Source organism: Chiloscyllium plagiosum, unplaced genomic scaffold (assembly GCF_037043375.1).
Source record: "Chiloscyllium plagiosum isolate Xiang-an unplaced genomic scaffold, Cpla_swu_hap1 HiC_scaffold_24, whole genome shotgun sequence".
Lineage (NCBI taxonomy): Eukaryota > Metazoa > Chordata > Chondrichthyes > Orectolobiformes > Hemiscylliidae > Chiloscyllium > Chiloscyllium plagiosum.
In genome coordinates, this window is record NW_028270162.1 from 13,051,941 (window position 1) to 13,073,290 (window position 21,350).

The 21,350-nt window shown below is 43.6% G+C and overlaps 1 protein-coding gene across 3 annotated transcripts in view; it reads right to left on the reverse strand.

Annotated features, from left to right (window-relative positions):
- wscd2 (WSC domain sialate O sulfotransferase 2) overlaps nucleotides 1-21,350 on the reverse strand; it is a 561,027-nt gene that overhangs the window by 279,594 nt on the left and 260,083 nt on the right. For all 3 annotated transcript variants that reach the window (XM_043715459.2, XM_043715457.2, XM_043715458.2), the window contains one exon: nucleotides 16,945-18,159. In XM_043715459.2, coding sequence (XP_043571394.1) covers nucleotides 16,945-17,359 — 415 coding nt within the window. In that variant the 5' untranslated portion in view covers nucleotides 17,360-18,159. The remainder of the gene's footprint in view (nucleotides 1-16,944; nucleotides 18,160-21,350) is intronic.

The following is a 21,350-nucleotide window of genomic DNA, read 5'->3' on the forward strand; positions in this document are numbered from 1 at the left end:
TTGTAGGACAGGTACAGAAGAGGATGAGAGTAGGGAGTTCCCAAATCAAGTATCTGACACTGGCAAGTGAGAACCTGGTTTGAAGTGTGTGGACTTCAACGCGAGGAGCATCTGAAATAAAGTGGGTGAACTGGCAGCGTGGGTTGGTACCTGGGACTTCGATCTTGTGGCCATTATGGAGACATGGATAGAGCAGGGACAGGAATGGTTGTTGCAGGTTCCGGGATTCAGATGTTTCAGTAAGAACAGAGAAGATGGTAAAAGAGGGGGAGGTGTGGCATTGTTGATCAGGGACAATATTACAGTTGTAGAAAGGATGTTTGGGGACTCGTTAACTGAGGTAGTATGGGCTGAGGTTAGAAACAGGAAAGAAGTCACCATGCTGGGAGTTTTCTATAGGCCTCCGAATAGTCCCAGAGATGTAGAGGAAAGGATAGCAAAGATGATTCTCAATAGGAGTGAGAGAGGCAGGGTAGTTGTCATGGGGGTCTTAAACTATCCAAATATTGACTGGGATCACTACAGTATGAATACTAAAGATGGGTCAGTTTTTGTCCAGTGTGTGCAGGAGGGCTTCCTGACACAGTATGTAGACAAGCCTGCAAGGGGCGAAGCCACTATAGATTTAGTACTGGGTAACGAGCCTGGCCAGGTGTTAGATTTGGAAGTAGGTGAGCACTTTGGAGTCAGCGATCACAATTCTGTCAGGTTTACTTTAGTGATGGAAAGGGATAGGTGTACTCCATCGAGCAAGAGTTACAGCTGGGGGAAGGGAAATTACGATGCAATTAGGAAAGATTTAGGAAGTGTAGAATGGGGAAGGAAACTGCAGGGGATGAGCACATTAAAAATGTGGAGCTTATTCAAGGAAACGCTCCTGTGTGTCCTAGATAAGTGTGTACCTGTCAGGCAGGGAGGAAGATATAGAACGCGTGAGCCGTGGTTTACTAAGGAAGTGGAATCCCTGGTCAAGAAGAAGAAGAAGGATTATGTTACGGCAAAATGTGAAAACTCAGTTAGGGCACTTGAGGGTTACAAGGAAGTCAGGAAAGACCTAAAAAGAGAGCTCAGAAGAGCCAGGAGGAGATATGAGAAGTTGTTGGCAGATAGGATCAGGGTTAATCCTAAGGCTTTCCATAGGTATGTCAGGAATAAAAGAATGACGAGAGTTAAATTAGGGCTAATCAAGGATAATAGTGGGAAGTTGTGTGTGGAGTCAGAGGAGATAGGAGAAGCACTAAATAAATAGTTTTCGACAGTGTTCACTATAGAAAATGAAAATGTTGGCGAGGAAGATACAGAGACACTTGCATCTAGACTAGAAGAGATTGAGGTTCACAAGGAAGAGGTATTAGAAATACTACAGAGTGTGAAAATAGACAGGTCCCCTGGGCCAGATGGGATCTACCCTAGGATCCTCTGGGAAGCAAGGGAAGAGATTGCCGAGCCTTTGGCATTGATCTTCAAATCATCATTGTCTACAGGAATAGTGCCTGAGGACTGGAGGATAGCAAATGTGGTTCCCTTGTTCAAAAAGGGTCGTAGAGACAACTCTGGTAATTACAGACCAGTGAGTCTCACTTCAGTTGTTGGTAAAGTGTTGGAAAAGGTTATAAGAGATAGGATTTATAACCAGCTCAAAAAGAATAATCTGATCAGGGACAGTCAGCATGGTTTTGTGAAGGGTAGGTCGAGCTTAATGAATCTTATTGAGTTTTTTGACAAAGTGACCAAACAGGTAGATGAGAGTAAACCATTTGATGTGGTGTATATGGATTTCAGCAAGGCGTTCGATAAGGTTCCCCACAGTAGGCTATTATACAAAATGCGGAGGAATGGGATTGAGGGAGATATAGCAGTTTGGATCAGTAATTGGCTTGCTGAAAGAAAATAGGGGGTTGTAATTGATGGAACATGTTCATTTTGGTGTCCAGTTACTAGCGGCGTACTGCAAGGGTCAGTGTTGGGTCCACTGCTGTTCTTCATTTTTATAAATGACCTGGATGAGGGCTTAGAAGGGTAGGTTAGTAAATTTGTTGACGACACTAAGGTCGGTGGAGTTGTGGATAGTGACGAAGGATGTAGTAGGTTGCAGAGAGACATAGATAGGATGCAGAGCTGGGCTGAGAGGTGGCAAATTGAGTTTAATGTGGACAAGTGTGAGGTGATACGCTTTGGATGGAGTAATTGGAATGCAAAGTACTGGGCTAATGGTAAGATTCTTGGGAGTGCAGATGAGCAGAGAGATCTCAGTGTCCATGTACACAGATCCCTGAAAGTTGCCACCCAGACTGACAGGGTTGTTAAGAAGGCAAACAGTGTTTTGGCCTTTATTAATAGAGGGATCGAGTTCCGGAACCAGGAGGTTATGCTGCAGCTGTACAAAGCTCTGGTATGTCCACACTTGGAGTATTGTGTACAGTTCTGGTCACCGCATTATAAGAAGGATGTGGATGCTTTGGAAAGGGTGCAGAGGAGATTTACTAGGATGTTGCCTGGTATGGAAGGAATGTCTTACGAGGAAAGGCTGAGGGCCTTGAGGCTGTTCTCGTTAGAGAGAAGAAGGTTGAGAGGTGACTTAATAGAGACATACAAGATAATCAGAGGGTTAGATAGGGTGGACAGGGAGAGCCTTTTTCCAAGTATGGGGACGGCAAACATGAGGGGACACAACTTTAAAGTGAGGGAAGATAGGTATAAGACAGATGTTAGAGGTAGTTTCTTTACTCAGAGAGTAGTAAGGGTATGGAATGCTTTTCCTGCAACGGTAGTAGATTCGCCAACTTTAAGTGCATTTAAGTCATCATTGAACAGGCGTATGGACGTACATGGAATAGTGTAGGTGGGATGGGCTTCAGATTAGTATGACAGGGTGGCGCAACATCGAGGGCCGAAGGGTCTGTACTGCACTGTAATGTTCTACGTTCTATGTTCTATGTGAGTCCTGAGCTCAATATAGAGTGTTTGAAGGGACAACTTGATGCCAGCAGCTGCCAAATCAGTCCTGTTGCTAAACAGGACAACTGAAACGATGCCAGTCTCTTTGGGATCCAGTCCATGATTCTACATACAAGTGCATGGCCTCCCATCTCAATAACTCATTTCAATAGGGACATTTGTTAAACTCAGAGCAGCTTAACATTTGAAGATGCACAAAATGTTGCGTGATCCAGATATTAGACAAGAGTAATTACTTTGCAGATATACATATTCCTCATGCATTAAAATGTAGCATCAAATCCATTAATTCCAACAAATAAGTGTAAAGCCAGTTTTATTACATGCTTTGCCATGGGAATAAACCAAAGGGTTTCCAGTTTAAAGACCAGGCCTGTACATCACCTTCTATCTGACAAGAATCAGAGCCTGTTACTATTCAGAACTATGACCGAGGACCCACCATCACTCAGATCTCCAAACCAGTTATCATTCTAAGATCACACTCATGAACTTCTGGAGTTATTTTAAAGCTCTTCATTTTTGACTTATGGACATCATTGGGAAGATTCACATTTATCTGCCCTTGAACAGATGCATTGTCTTCTCGAGCCACTGCGATCGATGAGGAAAGGATTCACCCACGGCGCTGCAAAGGGGTTCCTCTCTTTTGGCCCAACCCAGAGACTGTGAAGGAGTGGTGATATCTTTCAGAGTCAGAATGGTATGTGACTTGAAAACCTAAGCCTGTGCAGCTAGTCAAATAGTGTTTATGTTCAGTTTGGGTTCCCTCCCGTTTGACTTTATCTAACCATGTTGATATAACCTTCTATTCCTTTTGTTTAGACATTTTCCTAAAAATGTATTTGCATGCTTCTGATAGGACTTGAACCCCAATCTTCTGGCCCAGAAGAAGGGGCACTACCACTGTGCCACAAGAGCCTTCACTTTCTTTGTTATACTCGATTGTTAATGTAGCAAGAGTTGATGATTCTGACAGAGGTCAACTGATGAATCAAGTGAAAATGATGGGGTAACAGGCAATACTGGGTGTGATAGGAACTGAGTGACTGAATTGTCAATAATCTCTATCCACAAAGAAAAGCTGTATTTCACCAACAGACTTGGAATAAGCAAACTACTTGGGAGCAACTTTCTGATATATCCCCTCCAGTCAGACAGTTTTGTAAACAAAGAGAAGTGAGAGTCAACTTCATAAACACCTTTAATTCCATCCACTGCCAGGGGCTACAGATAGTCATAGCTATTTCAGAAACAGCTAGTACTGGAAGGAGACTAACGCAGCAGCTGTAAAGAGCAGTAATTTATTTTCATATACTTTTAGTGAATGCTAGCTCTTCAAAATTAGCAGAGCCACAAGGAATGGGTAACAAGGAAGGGAAACAAATTGGTTGGTTCTTCTAGAAAGGCAGCAGGAATATAACATCTCTTTCTGTGCTGTAACTTCTCAGTTTCTTTCTATAATTACGCACTTTTAACATTTTAGCTGTGAGTCCAATGGTATGATAACCATTTGCATGAGGGGCACTTGCAGTATTTGGAGAAGGAATGAAAGCTCCTATGGTGGAGAAATGGGAAGGGAGAGATTAGGGGCTCCAACTGGGTGTGAGATTGAGGAGCAGACTCCAACTCTTTTCCCTACTTGCATTTCTTGAAGGACTCTCTGGCAGAGTGTGTGTCAGTAAGCCTTCTCAAGGGTGGAGGTTGTGATTTTTTCCCCCTGAATCTGGCAATCCTTTCTTGGATATAAACGCGAATTTGTTTTCTAAACTTGGAAGTTACATTTGATGAGTGAGCAGATCAGGTTACAGAGATGGGAAGGGGTACACTCATGAAGGGATTGAAAGAGGTTTGAGAATCTTAAGTGTGAGGCATTTGGGGAACTGGGAGCCAATGCAAGTCAGAAAAGACAGGGCAGGATTTGATACAATATTGGCTGCAACGAGGTATTCAGTAATGGAGGGCAGAGAGTATAATGCCAAGAATTATGAAATGTGAATCTATGCAATTTGCAACAAAGGCTCATTGGATAATAGAGCATGGAAGCGAGCTCAGATCCTCCACAAATTCAAGGGAAGCTAAATCCAGTTACTTCATTACTGTCGCTACCTTGTCTGAGAGTAGATCATTTAAAAGGGAGGAAAGAATTTCATTTGTATAGCTACTTTCATGATAACAACACATCACAAAGTGGTATTTATGAAGTTCGGTAATGTTGTAGTTCTGGAGATGGAGGAGCTAATTTACATGCAGTAAACCCAGACAAAAATCAATGTAACCACTAGTTGGATGGTCTGCTGGTGTTGCTTAGGGATGAATAATGGCCGGCACACTGAGAAAAACCATTTCTCCAAATTTTTCTTCAAAACTTTTTTTGTGATAATTTACGCTCCTCTAGACTTCTCAAGAAGCCTGAAACAGCACATCCCACACTACAGTACTCCATTGATATTGCATTTGAGTATTAGTCATAATTAAGGGAAAGTGAGAACTAGGCAAAAGTGAGTACTGCAGATGATGGAAATCAGAGTCTAGATTAGTGTTAACTCAGAAAGTGAATACTACAGATGCTGCAGAGACCTGAGCTAACAATCATGGCTAATAGAGTCAAGATTAGAGTGGTGCTGGAAAAGCACAGCATGTCAGGCAGCATCCAAGGAGCAGGAAAATTGATGTTTTGGGCCCTTCATCATTAGAACGATTTTCCTGCTCCTTGGATGCTGCCTGACCTGCTGTACCTTTCCAGCACCACTCTAATCTTGACTCTATTAGCCATGATTGTTAGCTCAGGTGTCTGCAGTGGGGTTTTAAACCCATAACTTTCTAACTCAGATGTATGAGTGCTTCCCATTCAGCCAATAGCCCACACATCTAGCACAGACTGGACCTGGGACCTCTCTGCTCTGCATGCCCCTGTATCAGACAATAATATGTTCATCCCTTAGACATCCCAAGGTCTCAATTTTTTGCACGGTGTTGTTTCTAGGTAGTCATCAGCAGCATTGCTCTAGATCACACTGAATAACTGAGAAACACCCATCATTTTTTGCCATTTATGCAAATGATTTGGATGACACCAAATTTGGAGGAGTAACAGACAGCAAAAGAGGTTACCTCTGAGTGCACTGGGATCTTGATCAGATAGGCCAATGGACGAAGGAGTGGCAGATGGAGTTTAATTTAGATAAATGTTGCATTTTGGAAAGACAATTCAGGGCAGGACTTATACATTTAATGGTATGGTCCTGGGGGGTGTTACTGAGTGAAAAGACCTTGGAGTGCAGGGTCATAGTTTTTTGAAAGTGGAGTCACAGGTAGATAGGATAGTGAAGATGGCGTTTGGTATGCTTTCTTTATTGGTCAGTGTGTTGAGTATAGGAGTTGGGAGATCATGTTGTGGCTCTACAGGACTTTAGTTGGGGCACTTTTGGAATACTGCATTCAATTTTGATGTCCCCACTATAGGAAGGATGTTGTGAAGGTTGCAAAGGTTCAGAAAAGATTTACAAGGATGTTGCCAGGATTGGAAGGTTTGAGCTATAAGGAGAGGGTGAATAGACTGAGTTATTTTCCCTGAAGCACTGGAGGTTGAAGGGCAACCTTCGAGAGGTCTGTAAAATCATGAGGGGTGTGAATAGGGTGAACACCCAAGGTCTTTTCCCCAGGGTGGGGGAGTCCAAAACTAGAGGGGCTAGATTTAAGGTGAGTGGGGAAATATTTAAAAGGGACATAAGGGACAACTTTTTCCCACAGAGGGTGGTGCATGTATGGAACGAGCTGCCAGAGGAAGTGATCAAGGCTGGTACATTTACAACATTTAAAAGTCATCTGGTTAGGTACATGAATAGGAAGGGTTAACAGGGATATTAGCCAAATGCTGGAAAATGGGACTAGATTAATTTAGGATATCTGGTCAGCATGCATGAGTTGGACTGAATGTGTGTTTCCATGTTGGACAGCTCTATGACTCTCTAACTCTACATACACTCTCAAATGAAGAACGGTTATACTTTAGGTATTAAAGTGCAAGAAAGCATAGATGAAATGTGCTCCAGCAAAAGTTAGCAACATTAAAAATACTGAACTGGGATCAAAGTGCTGTGAGCAAGTGATTAGTGGGAACTGAACTCAGATTATTTTTAGGAGATTATAGTTCCTCTTCTTTAACTGAGTGTTTTCTTTACCAATCGCTGAGGGATCTGAAGTTCTCCAGCATCATTTCTCATACCTGTTAACTACAGCGGCTCCTTCTTACAGGTTTGCCAGAACCCCTTCCTGAGCACATATGCTTTTGGTGTGTTGCATCAGTGCAGTTTTGTGTAGGTGTGAAAATTTATCACATGAATTAAAGTCAAGGTGAAGTTGACACAAGCTGACAAAGTTCCTGGCATGCTCTGTGACATACCTGTGTCATGAGGAAAGACAGATAGAACCCATCTGCATGTAAACATTTGCTTATCTCCTCAGTCTCTCCCTGAGAGTGCACAGTCATCCCTGCAATGAATTAGTTTTTGCCGGTACTATCTGCAACTGTGTACTCCTCATGCTCATATCACATTGCTACACAATGATCATTAGTAGATTGGAGTTATTATTTATTATTTGGGATCATGTCCCTCAGGTCAAACAAAAACCAGTCATCTCTCACTCTAATGAGAGGTCAGCCCTGTGGTCTGGTAAGAATATGGAGACTTGACTTGAGCTAGGGCAGCATTTATTCGGAGTGAACCACATTGCTGTGGGCCTGGAATCACATGTAAACAAGATCGTGAAAAGATGGCAGATTTCATTCCTGTAAGAGCATTGAGATGGGTTTTAATAGGTTCATGGTGTAAGGGGTAACACACTGGTGTGGATAGAAGATTGGCTGGACAACAGAAAATAGAAGGTAGGCAAAGTTCACAACTTTTCGGTTGGCAAGATGGAACGATTCATGTGCCACATCAATAAATTTGTACACATGATTTATGTGAAGGACCAAAGGTTGCTAAATTTGCTGATGTTGACAGGTATGAAACTAAATCATAAAGAGGACATAAGGAGGTGACAATAGGATATAGATAAATTTAGTGAAGGGGCAAAGATTTGGCAAAGAGAGTATGATGTGGGGAAATGTTGGATTGTTCATTTTGGCAGGAAGAATAAAAGAAAATAATCTAAATGATGAGAAATTAGAGACCTCTGAGCTGCAGTCCCTGGAGCATGAATCACAAGAGCGTTAGTATGCAGGTACAGCAAGGAAAGCTGATTGAATATCACTGCAAGGAAAGCTAAATAAAAACAACGTGATAAGGTTGTGCTTTAATTGTGTAGGACAATGTGACTGCATGTGCAGGACTGACCTCCCAGTTTAAGAAATGATACAAACATATTGGAAGTAGTTCAGAGCAGTTTAACTAAAACTAATATTTAGAATGGGCAGCTTGGCTTATGAGGAATGCTTGGACAGGCTCGATCCACTGGAGTTTTGAAGAGTAAGAGACAGCTTGATAGATGTCTACAAGATCTTGAGGGGTCCTGACGGTGTGAATGTGGTGTGAATGTTTCCTCATGGGGGAGAATCTTGAACCAGGGCTCACTGTTTCAAAATGGATCCCCCTCTCACAGAGGATCATGAGCCTTTGGAACTCTCTTCCTCAAAAGGTGGTGTAAGTAGAAGTATTGCAATAGTTTTAAGGCAGAGATAGATAGATTCTTGATATATAAAGGGGTGAAAGGTTAATGGGAGAGAGATGGGAATGTGGAGTAATTAGATCTAACTGATTGGCACAGCAGACTTGAGGGACCAACTGGCTTCCTCCTGTTCCTTATGGGGAGGTTTGCATGTATATTTGCATGTGGAGAGAAACACTTACATTCTAACATTTTCAAAGCTTTGTTTCCTGCCATTTTGATTTATGGTGCTAGGGGCTTAGCAACTCCATTTAATCAGACGCACTGCAGGTATGTAACACAACAGATACAACAGGGGTGACAAGTTGACACATGGTTGTAGAAACCACAGGGTTATAAATTTCGAAGTGGTGCTTGAAGCGTTGTCTTTCACATTTTCGCCAGTTCTCTAATCCCCACTCACACTGGTTTATTTAACCTTTGCAGCTCCTCTTAGAAGTTTAGCCCTCAGAAGTTTAATGTATCTTTCAAGAGTTGCAAAAGAGGTTTTGAAGCTCAAAGCTTACACATTTCCTGATATGTCTCTTGTGCAGTCATGATATTTGATTGCTGAATTCTGACTGTACTTCAAAGTGAAGGTTTTCAATCAATAATTTTAAGCAGCTTTTTATCTCAACATTCTGCTTTGGATGGAGTTAAGTTCAACCAAGTGGAGTGAATAAGCTGGGATTTTGATAAATTTATAATGCCTTAATTTAAAATTCATTGTGTTTTCAAATCCCTCCTTATCAAGATTATGAGGGGCATAAATGGGGTGGGTAGAGAGAGATGTTTCCCCTTAGAAGAGAGGTCAGAGGACAGAGAAGCGAGATGTCTGCAGGAGATTTGAGGTAAAGCTTTCCACGCAGCGGGCAGTGGGTGCCTAGAATTCCCTGCTCAAAGTGGTGATCAGGCAGGAACTCCCAAGATATTTAAGACGTCACTTAGATGATCGCTTGAAACAACGCACCACATAAGGCTATGGACCAAGTGTTGTAAAATAGTGTTAAAATAAATAGGTTCTTGATGACTATTGTGCACATGATGAACCAAAGGGCCTTTTTTTGCTGTGATGTGATACTCTTTGACTCTATCTCTTTAACCTGTTTCCCTCCCTCGCCCCAGCCTTACAATCCCCCATGATCCTCCAATTCACACATCCCCAGTTTTAATTGCTCCAACATTGGCCACCGTACCTTCAGCAGCTTGTGTCCTAGGCTCTGGCATTCCCTCCTTTAATCTCCCTTAGGACAATCCTTAAGATCAACTTTTTGACCAAGTCTTTGGTCACCTAACATCTCCTTCTGCAGCTCAGCCTCTGAAATATTTGGAAGTGTCATGGTGGCGTTTTACAACACCAATCAGTTCAATGGGATTGACACAGTGAGCACTTGTTAAGTCCGCTCCCTGTTCAGGAGACTCGAGTCCCGCCCCCCCCCACCCCCCCATCTGTCCCCTCCCCTGACTCCCCCCCACCCATCCCCCCCACCCCCACCCCTGCCCCCTTGCGGCCTCATCACCAACCATGTCCAACACTGCTCCCATCTGACCCCACATCCGCGCCCATGTCCAACCTGGCCGTCCCCACCCCCCATGCGCTCCTACCCGCTTGCGTGCCCCTCCCTACCCTCGTCAGATCCTGTGAGTCTCCTGTCCACCTGCTAACCCCTCTCCGGGGCAGCCAGACTGGACACCAACAATAAGACTGCTGCTGCCTTTGGGGTGTGAGTCTCAAAATAGTGCACACACACGCACACGCACGGATACACCCCTGTGTAGAACTCCAGGGAAAGTGTGGGGAGAGAGAAAGAGAGAGAGAGAGGGTGGGAGGTCAGTCATTTGGAGACGGTGCCTGGGCTCCCATCTATGTCCAGGACTGTTCTTGGCAGCATTTCAGTTGAGTTCATTTTTAATCATGATAAACAAAAGATGTGATCAGTGTTGAAACACCTCTTTGATGTAATGTTTCTATCGGGACCTTGAGATCTTCTTCGGATAATCCGAATCTCAGATAATTGACATTCGGATAATCGAGGTTCCTCTGTACATGAATTTGAGTGGAGAAAGAAAGCAAACAGTTGCTTTCTTGTTTGTTTTTTAAAATTTTTTTCTATTGTTTTTACCAGAAACATTAAACGCCAAAGATGTTGAAATACATGTGTTGTACCAAAGGTTAAAAATTTAACTTTGTGAACCCCTGTCCAACACCGGCATCTCCAAATCATTGTCCCAAAGGGAAGACATTGGGGCAGGAATAAAGACTGCTCAATGATTCCTCTGGTTATCCCTCGATCATGAGGAAAGAAACTGAACAGGCCTTCATTGAGTGGTCAGCAAAGGCCAGGATGTTGACTTCCATGTGGTTGAAATAAGTGGGCAACACTTTGAAAATGAATATATGTTGTGTTTTGAAAATAAATCCATGATTCTCCCTTTCTTTCCTGAAGAAATGACTTATCTCTTCCCCTCCCCCAATCTTACCCCGGTGCCTGGAGTTGCGTGGTCCTGAGTTTCAGCCAATTTTCTGTTGACTTTCAGGCTTTCTTTGGGTTGTTTGGGGAAGGGAGCTGCTAACATTGAGATATGGTCTGTTCATAAAGTTCAACTCAAAGCTTCCTGTGACCTCAGGATCAGACTGGGGAGGGACAAATCAGATGATGAGAGGATTATGGCTGAATGCCAAACCATTGTCAGAAGAACAATCATATCAACAGCCAGAAAAACAGCCAGGAAAACCACGGGAAGGCATGGGTTTAACTGAGAACTTCGAACTCTGTCATGAAAGTAAATGATTCAAAAGCACATCAGGATTGTGGTTGTAATTCAACATTGTTCAGATTTGTAAGTTAATTGAAACACATCTTCCTTTCCCAAACTTGCAATCTGATTACAAAAAAAACATCAATAAACCATATACGTTATGGAAGGACACTTACACAGATAGTACAAACAGACTCAAAAGGCAATTTGATGCAATCCTGCTGATGGAAAGGATTGAGGGATTTGGTAAACAGATGGGTTAACGGGAAATGACCTGTCAAGATTGGAAAAAGGTCTGATGATTTGCTTTGTTTCTATTAGTAATGGATTCATCTTTTCTATAATATAAATTCACACCGTATCATTCAAAAACACTGAGCAAAATATAGCAAGACTAATAGAGCCATTACAAGGAAATAAGCTAACTCCAGGGGCTCACATGACACAATAAACTGCAACAGTGATATTACACATCATTAATATTTCAATCCAGACATCAGAAAGGATCAACAATAGGTAATGTACTGTTAGCACAAGAGGGATCAGGACAATATAGCCTTCGCAAAAACTGAATAATATATTAAATAAATAATAACATTAAAGCCTAGAGCTATGTGAAACCATTATTTCAGACTTGACATGTAGCTAACTGTTGAACAATAAAATGGGCACTTGTCAGTGATGCTCACATCCCACAAATACATTTTAGACAAAAGTTGAACCCAAGTGGATTCAACGCTGCAGATGCTGGAAATCTGAAATAAAAAGAGAAAACACTGGGAGGAACTTAGCAGATCCAGCAGCATCTTTTTATCTGTTTGGGTATGGATTGTGGGCACCATTGTCTAGGCCATCCTTAACTGCTCAGAGGGCAGTTAAGATTCAACCACATTGCTGTGGGTCTGGAGTCACATGTAGGCCAGACCGGGTAAGGACGGCAGATTTCACTGGCTAAAGGACATGAGTGAACCAAATGGATTTTGCCGGCTGTTGGCAGTGGACACCATTACGTCAGCTTTTAATTCCAGATATTTAAAATGAATTGAAATTTCACAAGTTACTCTGGTGTCTTTCTGCCCCATGTATCCAGAGCACCAGCCTGGAGTTCCGGATTATGGGTCCAGTGACATTATCATTAAATCTCAGAATTACAGAATTATTACGTTGCAGAAGGAGACTATTTGGCCCATCGTGTCTGCACTGGCTCTGTTATCTAGGGCTATTCTCCCCACATCCTGCACATCTTACTGTCTAAAACAGACTCCTCCCTCCCCTTCCTAGATCAGACTCCTCCCTCCCCTTCCTAGACCTTTCCATTTCTATCTCGGGCGACCGAATCAACACGGACATTTACTATAAACCAACCGACTTACACAGCTACCTGGACTACACCTCTTCCCACCCTGCCCCCTGTAAAAACGTCATCCCATATTTCCAATTCCTTCGTCTCCGCCGCATCTACTCCCAGGAGGACCAGTTCCAATACCGTACAACCCAGATGGCCTCCTTCTTCAAAGACCGCAATTTCCCCCCAGACGTGATCGACGATGCTCTCTACCACATCTCCTCCACTTCCCGCTCCTCTGCCCTTGAGCCCCATCCCTACAATCGCTACCAGGACAGAACCTCACCTACCACCCCACCAACCTCCATATACATCGTATCATCCGTCGTCATTTCCGGCACCTCCAAACAGACCCCACCACCAGGGATATATTTCCCTCCCCTCCCCTATCAACGTTCTGAAAAGACCAATACCTCCGTGACTCCCTCGTCAGGTCCACACCCCCCACCAACCCAACCTCCACTCCCGGCATCTTCCCCTGCAACCGTAGGAAATACAAAACTTGCGCCCACACCTCCCCCCTTACTTCACTCCAAGGCCCCAAGGGATCCTTCCATATCCACCACAAATTCACCTGCACATCCACACACATCATTTACTTCATCCACTGCACCCGATGTGGCCTCCTCTATATTGGGGAGACAGGCCGCCTACTTGCGGAACGTTTCAGAGAACACCTCTGGGACACCCGCACCAACCAACCCAACCACCCCATGGCTTAACACTTCAACTCCCCCTCCCACTCCACCAAGGACATGCAGGTCCTTGGACTCCTCCATCGCCAGACCATAGCAACACGACGGCTGGAGGAAGAGCGCCTCATCTTCCGCCTAGGAACCCTCCAACTACAAGGGATGAACTCAGATTTCTCCAGTTTCCTCATTTCCCCTCCCCCCCACCTTGTCTCAGTCCCAACCCTCAAACTCAGCACCACCTTCCTAACCTGCAATCTTCTTCCTGACCTCTCCGCCCCCACCTCCACTCCGGCCTATCACCCTCACCTTGACCTCCTTCCACCTATCGCGTTTCCAATGCCCCTCCCCCAAGTCCCTCCTCCCTACCTTTTATCTTAGGCTGCTGGACACACTTTCCTCATTCCTGAAGAAGGGCTCATGCCCGAAACGTCGATTCTCCTGTCTAAAACACCACCAATGTGCTCCAGAATGCCTCAGCTGCACCTGTAAATTGCTCCCTGTGGAAGCAGAGTCAACACTGCGAGTCCCATACGACTCTTCTTTCAAATTTCATTTCCTTTCGAAGGACAGCTGTATTGAACTCAAAATGGTTATGCTAAACCAACGTACAACCCATTACCATAGAGTGTGCCGGAAGCAGTCAGCGTTATTAAGAGGCTGCTCAATGAGGAGGAAAGAAATCGAAAGTTATGCTGATAGAGTTAAATGAAGACAGGAGGGAGGATGCTAGTGGGGACCACAGGTAGGTCAAACGGTTTGTGTCCATGTTGAATGTTCTAGGTGAGAGATAGACCTCCCCTTCCAATTATTATCCCTCCTCAGGTACAGCGCCTGGTCTGACGGCTGGTGAAAATTAACAGTGAACATCCCTTTCATGTTTCGTATGGAATGCCAGTGAATAGATATATTCATCAGCCTTTCAACAAAGTGTGCACAAGCTTTTTTTTCATTAAAACTAGATTTTTCTTTTGAAAGGTCAGCAGTACTTCTGCATCGACCAAGAATAATATCACAATCGTCGATTCTGATACGCTTTTGTTTTCCTCGCACTCTTGTTCATATCACAGTCCCAAGGGAAAGAAATTGAATGATTTTAGCACTTTAAAGATTGGTTTCCACACTGAAGTTTCAAGCCAATGGGTGAACTGGATAGATGTGTAGAAGTCAGTTGCCCTTGTAGGAGAATCTAGGACCAAAGGACATAATCTGAAAATGAGACACTTAAAACAGAAAGGGTGGAGAATCTGGCAAATTCCTTACTGCACACAGTGGGCTGTCGAGGCTGGATCATTAACTATATTCAGGGCTGAGATAGACAGATTTTCAAACAGTAAGGGAATCGAGGATTATGTGGAAAAGGGAGTTGAGGATTATCAGAGCAGCCATGGTCTTATTGAATGCAGGAGCAGACTCAAATGGCCTACTTCTGTTCCTACATTTCTTCATAAGCATGCTGCCCATTTGTAAGTGAGCTGCACCGCCAGAGATTAGATTAGATTAGATTCTCTACAGCGTGGAAACAGGCCATTCGGCCCAACAAGTCCACAATGATCCTCCAAAGAGTAACCCACCCAGACCCATTTCCCTCTGACTAATGCACCTAACACTATGGGCAATTTGGCATGGCCAATTCACCTAACCTGCACATCTTTGTATTGTGGGAGGAAACCGGAGCACCCGGAGGAAACCCACACAGACACGGGGAGAATGTGCAAACTCTCCACAGTCAGTTGCCCGAGACTGGAATCAAACTCCGGTCCCTGGTGCTGCGAGGCAGCAGTGCTAACCACTGAGCCACCATGCCACTGTTATGAGTTAGGTGGTCAATGGACAGCTCCTTCATGTTAAATGTGCAGTGACTAAGAAGCTGATGGGTACAGAGTGCTGCCACACGATAAGAGCACACAATCTTTGCTAAGACACTAAGCTTCGATGTGTGGAACGCACTGACTCTGGATGCACACCCACTATGTACTGGGGGAGTGGGACGCCTTACTGTAATGGAGCATCACTGATTCATACAGACAATGGTATCTAGTGTAGTCTGCACCAGAACTGCAGACGCTTAATGTAGGCACCAGTTAGGTCCTGAAACAGGACATGTACTGACTGTTGAAATTGCAAGGGATCCATCAGCATCCAAACTTTGCAGCCGCAAGTAACTCATGACTGTTTTAAACTTGCATTCTCCTGTCTAGAGACATACAGTCCCACAGCACGGAAACAGACCCTTTGGTTCAACTAGTCCATGCCGACCATAATCCCAAACTAAACTAGTCCCATCTGCCTACACTTGGTCCATTTGCCTCCAAACCTCCCTATTCATGTACTTATCCAAATACCTTTTAAAAGTTGTAACTGTACCTGCTTCCAACACTTCCTCTGGATATTCATCCCACCTACAAACCATTCTGTAAAAATGTTGCCCCTCATGTCCTGTTTTAGATTAGATTCCCTACAGTGTGGAAACAGGCCCTTTGACCCAACCAGTCCACACTGACCCTCCAAAGAGTAACCCACCCAGACCCATTTTCTCTCTGACTAATGCACCTAACACTGTGGGCAATTTAGCATGGCCAATTCACCTAACCTGCACATCTTTGGACTGTGGGAGGAAACGGGAGCAAACCCACACAGACACAGGGAGAATGTGCAAACTCCACACAGACAGTCACCCGAGGCTGGAATCAAATCTGGGTCCCTGGTGCTGTGAGGCAGCAGTGCTAACCGCTGCACCACCGTGCCGCCCGATAATGCTTTTAATGTTTTAAATGCTTTTAATTTTTAAATGCTTTTCCTCTCATCTGCCCCTAATCTTGAAATCCTCCACCCTAGGGAGAAGACACCTGCCATTCATCTTATCTATATCCCTCATTTTAAAAAAACCTCCAAAAGGTCACCTCTCAACTTCCTACATTCCAGTGAACAAAGTCCCAACCTCTCCAGACTCTCCCTATAACTCAAACCTTCCATACCTGGCAACATCCAGGTAAATCGTTTCTCCAGTTTGATAATAAGACATCTCACAAAATAGTTCACTGCAGCATTGTTCCCACCTGTCAGATATGGAAATCTGCCTCTGTCACATTACCAACATGAAAAGTACTTGAAAAGTTAAGGGTAAAATACATAAGTCAATTGAAGCAGGACAGAATACTAATAAGAGATTTCATTCACCTAGGATTAATTATAAGGTCAATCCAGCTTTAGCAAATGAAACATTTGCATCAGTAATTTTTCAAAATGTCTCTTGGGTACTTATGTCCCGATGGGTTAGCCAGATTTCAGAAATGGATTAATATGAATTGCATCACTAAAGATTATGTCATTTTTTTTCATCTCTGCAAATTAACCATTGCAATGGAGATAAATAAACAACACTAACCTCCTCTGCTTCTGTAACATAAGATTCCTCAGCAAATGTATCTGATATAGGGTCAGAGGATTCCATTTCTGCTCTTCACTGGAGAAGGCAGGCAATGAATGAGATGAGAAAGCAGCAGCTAATCGCCAACAACAGATCGAAGAACGTACCTCTGTTTTCTTCCTGGTCTCTCGACATCTTCCCCTTCAGGGCCCTGCTCCAACTCCGAACATGCTCCACGGATCTCAACTTGTCAACGGAGTCTTGCGAGACCGGTTTCAGCCATGGTGGGCCATATCTCCGCGGCAACGGTGGGGACTCCTTCTCCACCACTTCCCTGTAGCCCCTGGCGAAGGGTAGGAAGGCGAACTGCTGGAGACTGGCTGTGCCCACGGAGCCACCCAGGGGTCCGCTCACCGTGCCGTCGCTGGGGTACGAGGCCTGGCCTGTGATGGCACTGTCCCCCACAAACCCTGAGTGCAGAAACATCAAGCTGCCAGCCATGAGGTAAATGATTATGAAGGTGAAAAATCGGACTGGCCTCCGTCGGAAATACCGCTGGATTTTTATCGCTAATCTGGCCATTCCCGACACATTACCTTCTTTTTTTGAGTGCTTCTTTTGTAATTCAGGGCTGCTGGTCAACAAAAAAAAATAGAATATTCTCTTAATCAGCAGCTCAAAGCTTTTCCAAAACACAAATACAAAAGGAGGAAGTTTTTGTAACCCACACCACAGTTGGAGAGGCGACACTATTATTCAATTCGACTGTTTCCTCCCAACTTTATTAGTTTTGTGTTTCCTTGCGATACAGAACATAATCAAAAGAGCTTGGCATTCCCAAGGAGATTGTTCACTGGGTCACTGTCATCATTGTAGTGTTTGACAGAGCTGCTTAAGTTCCTTATCAATGGAAAGAAAAGAACTCTCCAACCCACACTCACCCACCCAACTCTGCCCACACCCTGCACTCTCTGTCCAGAATGAGAGGATAATTCACTTGTCCAAATTTCTGTCAGCTGAGACACTGTCTGGCAGAGCAGGCTGTAATCTTATATTCACGCCGGGCTGTCTTTGTTGAGTATTTTGATATCTTCCTCCCTATTTAAATTCTTCAGAGAGGCCCAAGGGAGCTGAGTGATAGAGGATTCACATCAGGTAAGTGAAGTGTTTGTGGAGATGTTTTGATCGTGGATGTGCTGACACAGGCCCCAATTCTTTTTCCAATCCCGAACGCCAGCTTCTCGTGAGCATCCTTTATTTCGGGGTGGTGGGGGATTTCACGTTCTCCCACTCTCGCCGCTGCCTTCGTGTGAAGGGGTCACGTTCTGTTCCTTCCCCTGGCAGGCTCCCTCTCACTCTGTCCATCTGCACAGGTTCAGTTCCTGCAAAAAAAAAAACAGAAAGGCACACAAAATCAAAACGGTGGAGTGTGGGTGACCTTTGCTGAATGAGAGAGACAGAGAGAGCGAGAGAGAGTGAGGCAGCACTTATGACAATTGTCGCTCTGTAACCTGAAGATGAAATTAACTTTATGGATCTCAGAAGCAGTTTTCTAGTCATTAACAACTTTGCAAAATGTCAGTCGTACCAGTGAAAATGCTGCCAGTCAGTTTTAAAGCTGACTTATCCCCTCATGTTTGGAGTGTGACATTCCAGAATGTATTTCTTCTTTCTTTCATTGCTTATCATTCTGATCATTTCAAACCCTCAGGTGATACGGTGGCTCAGAGGTTAGCACGGCTGCCTCACAGCATCAGGGACCCAGGTTCGATTCCACTCTTGGGTGACCGTCTGTGTGGAGTTTGCGTGTTCTCCCCAGGTTTACTCCAGTTTCCTCCCACAGTCCGAAGATGTGGATCGGCTGATCTAAATTAATATAGGGATATGCAAGGCTTGGTGGATTCACCATGTGAAATACAAGGTTACAGGAATGGGTCTGGGTTGGAAGCTCTTTGGAGGGTAGCTATGAACTTGATGGGCTGAATGGCCTGCTTCCACACTGTAGAAATTCTATGATTTAATTTAAAAAGCTGAAAATGTTCATTAGGCTCTGGTGGATTCCACATGTGAAATACAGTTGGACGTTTCAGGTTCAGGAGCACTGAATACATTTGATGGATTATAAATGTACGTGTGACAGTCGGGTGTGGTAGTGAATTGTACAGACAGAAGGTCCCAAGTTTGGATACCCCTGAGCTGAGCTCAATTAACTAACCACAGGCAGTGAGTCTGCAGTCACTGTGCAGTGGGCCTGTGCCTCTTTCACCTACTTTGTGGGATATTGTTTCCTGCTCCTGTTTGCTCTCCAGGGCCAGCCACTGAAGATTATACCTGGGTCCTGTAAACTAGAACAAGATTGGGCGCATTCATTCATAAGTGCACAGAAACAGCCCCAGTGTGGGTGTCTGATATTGCTTGGGTTTGGATATTCTTAAAAAAATATTGCTGAGTTTCACTTTTGGTCAAATCACTCAGTTGACCACAACAAAACGTATCTCCTGTGATGAATAAGTAACACACAGAAATCTCCAGATCAACTTATATTTCCTGTTGAATCTACCAACCACCAAGGAATAAAAAAGGTTCCACAATGACCTAGATGTTATTTGACCTTTTCTAGTGGTTTTCAACAGTTTCTCAATGTGTTCCAGAGTCTGCTTATTTAACTCTGTCCTTGGCTACAATGTCACATTTCTATTGTGTCAGTAGATTGGTAAGTTTTGTTTATTTTTGCAGTTATCTATGAGCATTGGAAGCAAGTCATTTTGACCTCTGAGCGTTCAGTTAGATCATGGCTGATCTTTATCACAACTTCAATGAATCCAGGTTCTGAAGAAGGTTCAGTGGACTTGAAAAGTTAACTCTGCTTTCTCTCCACAGATGCTGCTGGACCTGCTGAGCTTCTCCATCAATTTCTGTCAATTAATCCGCATTTGCTCTAAACATTCCAATAAAGTCGCTGACCAAAAATTTCTCAATCACAGTTTTGAAGCAATCAGTTGGCCCAGCATCAACAGAATCTCAGAGTGAGTGAAAAAATGCTTTTTGACATCACATTGAACTCAATCTCCTCAATGGGTTAAGATCATCATGCTCCGGTATATTCAACACAATTTTAAAAATATTTCAAAATTGACCACAAAAGGCAGACAAACGATGACTGTCTGAGGATCACTTGACTTTCTTTGTCACTCTTAAGAGGGAACCAAAGGAACATTCCAAATTGAAACAAATTAAAAAGGGCAATTTATAACGAATGGGTCTTTCAGCACAAAGGCACTGACTGTCTCAAACTCCCTGGATATGGACGCACAACACAGGACATTTATCAGCCTTATTTGGAAAAGGTAGGTGGTTGGGTTGATATAGGTCCTGTGTTCTGTATTTCATAGCTGGAAAGTTTGAGACAGGCAGTGTTTTTGGACTTTGGACTTGAAATAGATCACACATTGAGACAGCTATTTTCTGCTGAATGCTTTTGAAATAGCAAGAAACTGTTGTGCAGGAGTGTTCCATCATAGTCATCAAACCAGCTGCAGGTCATCTAAGCAGCAGGAGTAATAAACAGCAACAGCCTGAAATTAGCAAAAGGCATCTCCTAACACGTCCCAGCTTCAAGATCTCCTGAAAACAATCTGGAAATTCAATCATAGAAAGACTTACAGCTTACTGAGAATGCTCTGCTTTATAAAACCACCACTTCAATTAATACATCAACTCACTTAAGAAACTACAGGCCTGTCACTAAAGAAACGGAGATAGTCCTAAACCATAATTATCTTGTTTTATTGCATCTGTATCTAATATTCAAATATGTGATAGTGTATGAAATAAGGAAGTGAGATTGAACATCTATTAAAAATCTAGGGTTCATGCCTCATAATAAAGAACATTTTCCTTCTTTTAAAACTCTCAAAACACTTGCTGCTGGATTGATTGAATAATCACTCAGAACAAGAAAATGAAAATCCATTACTTATAAATATATTCATCATAGACAGTAAAACCAAGCACTTAAATTCTGTCTCTGACTGTGGCTGGGATCTTCCATCTTGTCCACGTACAGAAAAGGTGCTGAGACATTCAGCCTGGTGTACCATCCTCACTGGCAGAAAGTCCACCCAGTGCAAGTAGTTGGCAGCTCTCATGCTCAACGTGACTGAATCTGTTATTTGTTATTTGATTTGATTTTCTATTATCATATGCACCGAGATACAGTGAAAAGTATTGTATTGCGTGCTATCCGGACAAATCATACCTTGCATAAATGCATCAGGGTAATGAACAGTTAGGAGAAAGTGAGGACTGAAGATTCTAGAAATTAGAGTCGAGAGAGTGGTGCTGGAAAAGCACAGCAGGTCAGCAGCATCTGAGGAGCAGGACAATTGACATTCCTGATGAAGAGCTTACGCCCAAAACCTCGATTCTCCTGCTCCTCGGATGCTGCCTGACTAGCTGTGCTTTTCCAGTGCCACACTCCTTGCGGATTTTCTGCTTCACTTGCAGAAATAGTAACCTTTTATAAACTTCTGCCCATGTCCTTGCTCCTTCCAGTCTTTGCGACTTCCTCCAT